At 36.3% G+C, this 10,468-nt stretch overlaps 1 protein-coding gene and 1 pseudogene across 1 annotated transcript; one reads left to right on the forward strand and one right to left on the reverse strand.

Moving 5' to 3' along the window:
* Positions 1–2,372: 2,372 nt before the first annotated feature.
* On the forward strand, positions 2,373–5,442 carry LOC133699179 (ninja-family protein AFP3-like; annotated as a pseudogene).
* Positions 5,443–6,314: 872 nt separating this feature from the next.
* On the reverse strand, positions 6,315–10,265 carry LOC133699501 (LRR receptor-like serine/threonine-protein kinase RPK2). The gene is made up of 2 exons (XM_062122765.1): positions 9,790–10,265; positions 6,315–9,759 (listed from the first exon to the last, which is right to left on the reverse strand). The coding sequence occupies exons 1-2, from the start codon at positions 10,073–10,075 to the stop codon at positions 6,614–6,616; spliced, it is 3,432 nt and encodes a 1,143-aa protein (XP_061978749.1). The 5' UTR covers positions 10,076–10,265; the 3' UTR covers positions 6,315–6,613.
* Positions 10,266–10,468: the final 203 nt, after the last annotated feature.

Genomic DNA, 10,468 nt, shown 5'->3' on the forward strand with positions numbered 1-10,468 from the left:
AAATCCATATTAACTTTTCAAACTCTTAATTTAGGTTATTAGACTCAAAACTTTTTTTTTTTTTTGGATTCGAGGAAACCCTATCCCCCGGAAAACGTACTTTGTGGGTCCAGGTGAGTAAGTAAAACTCCGGCTGTTCCAGGCTCTTACAAGAGGTGCACGCCCTTACTCGAACTCGAGTATTAGACTCAAAACACTAATCTAAAAAAATATGGAATTCAATTCTCAATTAATCAAAATTTAAATGATGAAATTGAAAGAAGAATTTCAATTATACAAAATAATTAAAAAAAACAGCAATTAAAAGAATAATGATTCTTCAATTTTTAAAAAATATTTAATTGAAAGGTGAAATTGAAAAGAAAAATTAATTTAGTAAAAGAATAAAAAAATTAAAGAAATGAGGATCAAAATTAACATAAAAAATAAAAACAATGTTGTAATTAAAGGGTGAAATTGAAAAGATAAAAAATAATAGAAATCAAAACAATGAGAACCAAATTGAAAAATATGATACCATCAATTTGAATTGAAAAATAAAATTGAAAATCATTAAAACTCTTACAAAATAACCAATAAAAAAAATTAGAAATCCAAAGCATGATGATCAAATTGAAGAATATAATATTTGGTAATTTGGAATTGAATAATTAAATTTAAAACAAATAAATTTTTTACAAAACAAACAAGACCAAAAATAAAAAAAATCATAAGAATAAGAACTAAAGTTGAAATGCCACCAATAAAGAAGATTAAATTGTAATTTTCAGAGAGGAGAGACAAAAAAAAAAGAAAAACAAAGAAAGGCTCATTGGCTACAAAATGGACCACCAACACCAACATGCATTACACAAATAGGAAGAGGATATGATGACTACAAAATGGACCACCAACACCAACATGCATTACACAAATAGAAAAAGGATATGATGACTCTTTCAACGACAAGACAGGAAGACATATTTGGATGTCGGGAGGTGCCACACACGCCTCTGGGTATTATATACACTAGCCCACCTTTTTTTTAGTTAGTCAAATACAAAATTTTTCTTGAGTTGACTTTATAATTATAAAAACAAAAAAATCATTGTGAAAAAACAAAAATATCCCTTGATCTCATGCTTAAGTTTTTTATTATTATTATTAGGTATTTTTATCTTTTTATTGTGTATTTTTATTTTTTATTATTTTTAATATTTGATTAAATACCAAATTACCTCTTAGCTTAAATTATATTAACCAAAAAAACCATTATGAAAATAAGAAACCTTTTGACATGAAGTTTAGATTTTTTTTTTCCAAATGCATTATAATCATTTAACTATGCAATCAAGATGAAAAAAATACTTATTTATCTTCATTTCATTTGAAAATAATAAATGAATCATACCAAAAGATTTCAATATCTTTAAAAGCTAGTGTTGAGTTTATTAAGTGAATGAACAAAAGTTTTTTTTTTATAATCAGCGTATTCAGAATAGCTTACATATATATATATATATATATATATATATATATATATATATATATATATATATATATATATCAATTAAATCCATGAGTTCTTATATCCGTGCTCATAAAAATTTCCCATACAAGAATAGAATAAATCACTAATTTTTTACACTTAAGGTATAGCCCCAGGAAAATGTAGCCAATAATATTCGAACCCTGAACCTAAAAGAAAGTATACTTCTTAAACCCAAGACTTTTATCACTATCTCAACCTTTGAGGTTATGGTTCAAAACTTCATTCCACTATTTTAATAAATAATATTTTTTTTATTATATAGCTACAGTGATTTCATAAAAGGTTTTAGTTCTTTTTAATCAATAATCAATAATTTTAATTTTTATAATAGTTTGTTAGGAAGTATAATAAGTATTGCATGTTAAAGTATTTTTTTTTTTGAGAAATACATTAATATAATATTATTTTTTATTTTAAAAAATTTATTTTTTAATATCAACCTATTAAAATAAACTAATTATAAAAAAATTAATTCAAAAAAATATTAAATTTTTCAAAAAACATGCTCGACAATACTTTCAAAACACATTTTATATTTCTTGTATCTAAGATTTCACTTTGGTTTTTTGAAAAGTTTTAGGTTATGCAGTCGAGAAATTTAGCAATATTTATTTTTATGTTTTAAAAATAATTTTTTAAAAAATTTACTTTTACTTTTATTTTTTTATTTATTTTAAATTAATATTTTTAAATTATTTTGATGCGTTAATATTAAAATTAATTTTTTAAAAATATATATTATTTTAATATATTTTAAATAAAAATTATTTTAAAAAATAATGATGATGATTATACTCTCCAACACTCATTTTATGTGATGTTTCCAATGAAGATAGTTTTTTATACAAGTTTTTTTATGTTTTTTGGGAAACGGAGAAAATGAGGATTTTTTAACTCAATGTTTGGTTTTTTTCATGTTGGAATTTGAAGTTGTTGGTTCTTGACAATATTCTTGGTGATGGGATTTAAGTTCCTAGTCAAATTTCAAAATCTGGGTTGTTCTGCAAGTTTTCTATCAAAGTCATTTTTACTTCGGTGCTGTTCTTGGTTTTTGCGTTGATTATATATCAAATGGCACAGACAGAGAAACTTCAGAACATTGAAACCCAACAGCAACATAATAACATCTCTATGTTCAACAATTTTCCCAAGGATTTGTTGCCAAGGTTCATATCTGGGAATCATTGTAATCACAAACTCAACGGAGAAGAAGATGTTGAGCTAAGTCTTGGACTTTCATTGAATGGTAGATTCGGTGTGGACCCAAAAGCCAAGAAGATTAATAAATCTAGACCATCTTCTATAGCAGCAGATTTTGTTAACCCATTAAGAGAAAATGGAAATGGAAGTTCTTTTGTGGTACCTAATATGGAAAGTAATAATCTTTCAGGGACTTGTTCTTTGCCAACGGAGACAGAGGAGGAGTGGAGGAAGAGGAAAGAGATGCAGACACTTAGGAGAATGGAGGCTAAAAGGAAGAGATCAGAGAAGCAAAATTTCAAAGCAGTGAAGGATAAAAATAGGGGTGAGGAAGATGATCAGAGTGAAAATGGCACAACTGGTAATCACCATCAAAAAGAGTTTCTTAAGAGCTTCAATGGTTTGTTTGGTGTTGCTATAGAAGGGCTGTTAACACAAGCCGAAGTAGCACCACCACCATTATGACTAACATCACAAGGGACTGCATCTTCTGGGATAACAGAATTTGAAAGCCAGCCAGTTAAAGGTAACAAACATTCTTTTTTTATTTTTTTTCCTTTCCTTAAAACATTTGGTGCATGTGTGGTTGCTTTGATTCTTATTTGAAATTTGATTGCTATTATTGTTATTAAGATGTTTTGCCAATGGTTGGATGCTATTTTAGCCTGATACTGGCCTGTTCCGATTTTTCGCCAGGTTATAATCTATGGAAGTAGACCAATTGGAAAGTTTTTGGCATCTTTTTAGTTATTAATTTGTCTACATTGTTGAAAAAAATTATATTATTTATGTTTTTGTGATTATTTTCTTTAGCTTTTCCAGCATGCAACATGCTGGGCTTTTCGGACCATGTGTTTCTTTGTATATCATTCAAGCTTGATCCAAGTTCAGTAGTCTGTGAATGTTTTAATATTGGCTGTCTAGTTCCGTGAGAAATCTATGAATGCTTTGTTGTTCGATGTGGGGATGTTTTGCAGTGGGAAATCTGTTCTGAAGTGTTAGAACTCGTGAAGGCCTTTGCGTTTACAAACCTATTTCCAATGGAGCTTTTCTGTGTTTCTTATCCGTTTTCTATTTTCAATTTTAGTTGAGTTTAGAATAGATTTCTTTTCAGATTTTTCTCAATCCTATTCAAGTATGCATAAGATGTTTCTATGTTTCGTTGTCTCCAAACTTTGGTCAGTGCAAAACAGTATAGCGAAAGGTATGAGAGCTCCATTTTGTTAATTTCACTTGGCCATATTTTTATGATATAAAGATGCAGATGAATTACTAGGAATCTTTTGGTTTGTGGTGATAGCATAGGTAATAGTAAAGCGACCAATTTCTTGGCTTGTTATGTTGTCTGATTGTTCACTTCTCAATTTATTTTGGTGGTATAAATCATTTCCTGAAAGGAGTGCACAACAGAGTGAGCCTGAAATGTATGTGCTGAAATTTTGTATGCAATTTATATGGTAGCTTCTCGTGAGGCTTCTCTCAATACATAGCATTTGTGTTAATTTTTGGACGACTTCAAAGGCGTAAGCTTCCTGGCTACCTTATTCCGGATGCACAAAAAAAAGACTCCAGCAATCTTAAATTGATTATATTTCTGGAAACAAAAAAACAAATCGTTGACTCTCTAAAGCACATGCTTCTGGTTCATTTCGAGTTCCTCAGCATGGTTATTTTAGCTTCTGTTTTGTTCTCTTGTTTGTAATATAATATTTTTCTTAAAACTCACTGTGGCTGGGATCTTCATGCCCAAAGTACTTGGGCAAGATACTCTTTTAATGCAAGCTTGCATAACTTCTCCAGGCATAGCGACACCCCGGGCCAAAGCAGAACTCTCTTTGAAGCTATGCGTGGGGGATGCATTTGGCTAGTCTTCTTTAGCTTTCAAATTGAGTGTTTCCATTGAATATCAGATAATGCTGATGAACATGCTCATGCTAGCGAAGCTCATATGCTGTGATTGCCAGCCTTGTATGATACACCTGAAGATTCTGACTCCTTTTTATTTTATTTTTTTAACATATCTATATATGAGATAGTTTCGTTCTTTCACTAATAGTTTGTGCTCCAGTTTATCTCACTCCATGTCAGTGCAGAGAGCATCTTCATAGAGTGTATTGACTTTCCATAATTTCTGGTTGTATTTGAACTACTTATTTTCCTTAATCCAACTTCTTATTCCTATATTCTGTTTGTTTCAATATAGGAATGAACAAGTGTGTTGAGTCAAGAAGTCCTGTCAGTGTGCAGTCTTTGTCAGAGTGTGAGCGGAAATCGATCATAGCGCCTAGATTAGCACTAGCTGAAAAATTAGGTTTCCCTGCAGGGGTTGCAATGGAAAAGAACAGATCTAACAAACTTATAGTCGCTGAGAATGGAACTAAGGAGGCAGTGAGAAATGTGTTGGAGGATATGCCATGTGTGTCCACAAAAGGAGATGGTCCCAACGGGAAACGAATAGAAGGTTTTCTCTACCAGTATCGTAAAGGAGAAGAGCTGAGGATTGTATGTGTTAGCCATGGAAGCTTTCTCTCAGCAGCTGAGTTTGTCAAGCATGCTGGTGATGGTGATGGTGATGGTGATGTAGAGCAACCCCTTAAGCATATAGTTGTTAACCCTCCCCCCCTTTTGTAATGTTAATCTCGTGCAAAACAGACAGCGAGAAAAAAGAACCAAAAAGGTTTAAGGCTAATGAAATTTTTGTTTTGTTTTCAGTTTCAATTTGTTCTTAATTATCATGCCTGATGGCTGTTGCTGCAAAGCTAAATCAGTTGCTCTATTTCGGCCTTATAGCAGGATGCAAGATTATTTTTCCTGATGTAAAGCAGGCCAGCCGATGAAGGGTGTGTCTATGCTGGCTTGCCTATTTCTTTCAATTTTTACAAGCAGGTGAATGCGTCCAAGCCCAATCGAGCACTAACAAAATATGGGACTATTGCTGACTGCTTAAGAACTGGGGCATTGGAGAAGTGAAAACCACGTTCCACTCTTTGCAAGCTTCAACCTACTTTGAAGGGCCTAAAACCTAATCCTTTTTGGTTCAGGAATTAGATGCGCAGAATAAAATTTGAAAGCGAGAATGCAGCCGAGATCCAAGTCTTGATTTCAGAAAGTTGAACAGTTGGTCTTCCTGGGATAGACATTAACAAAATGGCATGCAAAGTAGGCAAACCACGAATTGGCATTTGTCCTCTTTAAAATATACCAAATTTGGTTGCAGGTAAGTTGGAAAGTAAAATTGGATATCATGATCGTTGCTGTTGCTCGTGAACCAACAGAAGTGAAATGACGAGGAAAAGAGAGCCACCAAAAAAACATGATTGCAAAGGGAAACAACCCCACGATAGCCACTTGCAGAACTACCTCGTCACTGCAGGGCTTATGTCATGGTTTGATCAGGAATGCATGGCGAGGTCTCCCTTTGCTGCTCTAGGACTTTATGGCCGCAGTCCCTGTTCAATTGAACTTCACATGCGACCTGCAAGCAACTAAACCAAGACTATCCCATGATTTATTTGAAGAGCAATAGCCATTTGTACAGCTCACTTGTCAAAAATGGCATGTTTTTAGCAGACGCACGAACAGATTCCCAGAAAATATCTCGATTCGATGGCTTTATTAAGCAAATGGAAACTGAGATTCATTTATACACCGTGGCAAATGAATATCTGCATTCTTTTGCAGATTCATCAATGAGACCCCCCAAGCGGGGGAACAGCTTAGAAAAATGGGGGCAAAACTATATTACCATTTACAAGTGGGTAAATAACTAAAAGTTTAGCTCCTATGGGCAGCCCGTAACGAGGACCAAGAAAGCATAAATTAAATGGGCTTACCCACCACTACAAATCACTATGTTAAATCAAGCATGACCCTATCAAGCAACTAGCATGACGGCGGTTGCAGTTGTTTCAACCGTCGTACAACCTGCTTCATCGTAGGCCTGGTCGATAGCGTGTCCACCGTACACACAACCGCCAGGTGTAAGATTTCTACCAAATCATCGTGTGGCCCAGCATCCCATAACCCTCCTGTGAAGAACTCCTTAGCTCTGCCCTGCCGAAGAAGCATGCATGCCCAAGCAACAATGTTAAAACCATTTCCATACGGGGAAAATGAAGGATCCAGAGCTTTCTTGTCTGAAAGTAACTCAAGAAGCACAACCCCGTAACTATAAACATCAGCCTTATCTGATACACGGCAAGTCATTGCATACTCTGGGGCAACATACCCAAAAGTTCCAGCCACTCCAGTAGTAGCATGGGTTTCCGAAGTTCCCAAGAGCCTGGCCAAACCAAAGTCGGATAAATAGGCATTGAAATCATCATCTAAAAGAATGTTGCTGGGCTTAACATCCCGATGGAGTACACGTGGTACACACTGATCATGCAGGTAGGCAAGTGCACGAGCTATGTCCAGAGCAATTTTGTGAAGTATCCTCCAATCCACTGCCCTTGTGGACCTCTCCTGAATAAACTTTTCCAAATTACCACCTGGCAAATAATTATATATGAGAAACATTTCTGTTTCACTTGCATGATAACCAATCAAAGTGACAAGATTTGGATGGTGGAGCCTTCCAAGGGTTTTGATCTCTGCATGAAACTGTTGAATGCCCTGGAACCGTCCAACTGCAAGCCTTTTAATTGCCACCAGAACTCCTGGAGAGATCTCTGCCTTGTAAGTGGCCCCAAAACCTCCATTGCCAATGCAATTGCTCGCATTGAAACTCCCAGTGGCCCGCACCACATTCTCAAATGTCAGCGTAACCCCAATGTCTGTGAAGATTGTTACTTCCTTTCTGGCAGATCCCATTATTTTGGACTTTGGACTCCACTTTCTGGTGTAGATGAATAGGAAAATCAGAGCTAGGAGAACTGAAAAAATGGCTGATGCAGAGGCTATTGATGCTATCTCAATTGAAGTGAAGCCACCACCCTGCCTCTTCTGGGTTTGACCTGAGAGAGAAGCATAGCCTTGTGCCTCAGAAGCCCTTCCTTGAGAATCTGGAGATGGCACTGCTAGGGAGAAAACACGGCAGGGGTGTAGATATGGGTTTCCAAGAACACTGCTACATTGCATCAAACTGTTACTTGATGGCAGTGGCCCAGACAAGTTATTGAAGGAGACATTAAACATTGAGAGCAAAGTCATACTTGCTAAACCAGAGGGTATCTGCCCAGAGAGTTTATTGTTATTGAGAAGAAGAGCAGTCAGGTTTCTCAACTTCACAAGATCATCTGGTATCTCTCCTGAAAGCAAGTTCGAAGAGAGATCCAGAACCTCTAAAGTTTGCAGCTTCCCTAAGCTAGAAGGAATGGAACCATTGATTCCATTACCAGCCAAAGACAGGTACTTCAAACCCCTTATTTGGCTCAAACTAGATGGTATCGGGCCATGCAAAAGGTTCCAACTCAAGTCAAGAGAAACGAGAGAAACCAAATCACCAACACTTGGGGGAATGGTCCCCATAATCTGATTCTTAGATGCATCCAGAAGCTTGAGAGATCTGCACATTGGACCCATATTTGCCGGAATCTGACCAGACATTCTATTGCTACTAACATTAACAATCATCGTGTTCAATCCATGACACTTCTCAAACAGAATACCTGGGAATGGCCCGCTGAGCTTGTTATCTCCAGCCAAAAATGTGTAAGCAGTTTGCTTTCCTGATCTTACAGGTGCAATAGGAATGGACTGGAGAGTACCAGTAAAGTTATTGCTCCCAAAGTTATGAAAAACTGTGATTCCACCGCTTCCTCCAGGTGACATAGCAGGACTTCCAGTCTGAGCTTTATATGCAAAAAATGATACATAGGCAGATGATGGATCATAAGCATTCAAGGGATTATCATTCACGGAAGGAACACGAGGGCAACTGCTGCTATAAAAACTGGGGATGGAACCTGATAATGCATTTTCACTAACATCAAAAACAGTCATGCAAGGAACTGGAAACTCCGCAAGAAGTTCCCCATTAAGCTTATTGAAGCTCAAATCCAGATACCACAGCTTATTGCAGTGATTAATCCCACGAGGGATTTCTCCTGTGAGGAAGTTATGAGACAAATTGATCATTTCCAAGCTATCACAGGGATCCCAGTTGCTCATCAACATGCCCTCAAGCATTGCACTTGGTGCCCACAACATCCTCAGTTTTGGAAGAGTCAGAACATCTGCAGGCATATCCCCTTGAAAAAAGTTGAAATCTTCATTCGCAGAAATTGAATGATCCAACAAACTGTCCCCTCTCGTACCATTAAAATCCTGATATGGATCAAACATATTCGAAAGCACAAGCACAGACAATGCAGAGCAATTTCCAAGCTCAGGTGGCACTGGCCCACTAAGACTATTCCTTGACACATCCAACACTTCTAGCTTCCCAAGCTTACCGAGTTCAAGTGGAATAATTTCTTCAAACAGATTTGAATACAACAATAGTGTCCTCAGATTCCCACATTTCCCTAAATTACTAGGAATCCCTCCAACCAAAAAATTCCCAGACAAATCCAAATGCTCAAGTTTCTCACAATTATCACCAAACTCCTCAGGCAGAGAACCACCAAGCTGATTCAATGACAGATACACACCCTTTAACCTGCCAACAAACCCCGGAATTGTCCCATTGATACGATTTCCAGCTAAATTCAAGATCTCCAAACCTTCACAGTAAGAAAGTGAACCCGGTATCTCTCCTTCTATCCTGTTAAACCCAAAATTCAAAACCCTCAAGTTCCTTAACCCGGAAAATGAAACCGGCAACGACCCAGACACCAAATTACCCTCAAGATCAAGAACCTCTAACTTCTCCATGCACCATATTTCACTAGGTATCAAACCCTGGAAGCCATTAAAGGGCAATGATAAAACCCTAAGTTCACTTAACTTGGCAATAAAAGGCAACAACTTTCCCACTAAAACCCCCTTACTACCCTTACAATCTCTCCTAATCCCAAACCCATACAGTGAAAGCTCAATAGAATCACCAGAACACAAAAAAGCACTTCCATTTCCACTGTCTTTACCTCTATAGTTGCCATTTCCACTGTCTTTACCTCTATAGTTGCCATTTCCAGTGATATTAAGCGAAACAACGCGCGAATTAGCATCACACGAGACGCCGTTCCAGTGACAATGGTTGGTGTTGATCAGATTCCAGCCAGAGAGAAGCCCTGAAGGGTCAGAGACTGAGTTCTTGAACTGTAACAGCACAGATTTGTCAGAATCAAAAGAAGCGGCACAGTTTAGGGACAGCGAGAAGGCGCAGAAGAGAGAGAAAAGTTTCAGTTTTGTGAAGGATTGCCACTTGATAACTGAAGAAGGAAAACAAGAGGAACCCATTTCAGAACCCTCAAAAGGGTCTCTAAAACACTGAAAACCCCTCTCTTTCAGTTGTTGTAGTGAATGAATGGAGAGGGTTTTCTTTTTTCTGTTTTTGAAAACCCTAACCCTAATTTAGGGTCTTTTTCACTGAGAGAGAGAGAGAGAGAGAGAGAGAGAGAGCGAGAGCGAGATAGAGAGAAGATTCAACAGTGTTTGTGATCTTTAGAGTACGCGTTTTTCTTTTCCTTTCTTTTCTTTTCACTTTCCTTAACAGTTATTTGAAGCTAATTCTACTTCTGATGACTGAATTCATTTTATTTTATATATTATTTTTATTCCCTTCACCTTGTTAAAAAAGATGTAGATAAATATTTTTAAAAAATAATTTTAATATTAATTTTTTCCTTAAAA

Source organism: Populus nigra, chromosome 7, assembly GCF_951802175.1.
Source record: "Populus nigra chromosome 7, ddPopNigr1.1, whole genome shotgun sequence".
In the NCBI taxonomy this organism is placed as follows: Eukaryota; Viridiplantae; Streptophyta; class Magnoliopsida; order Malpighiales; family Salicaceae; genus Populus; species Populus nigra.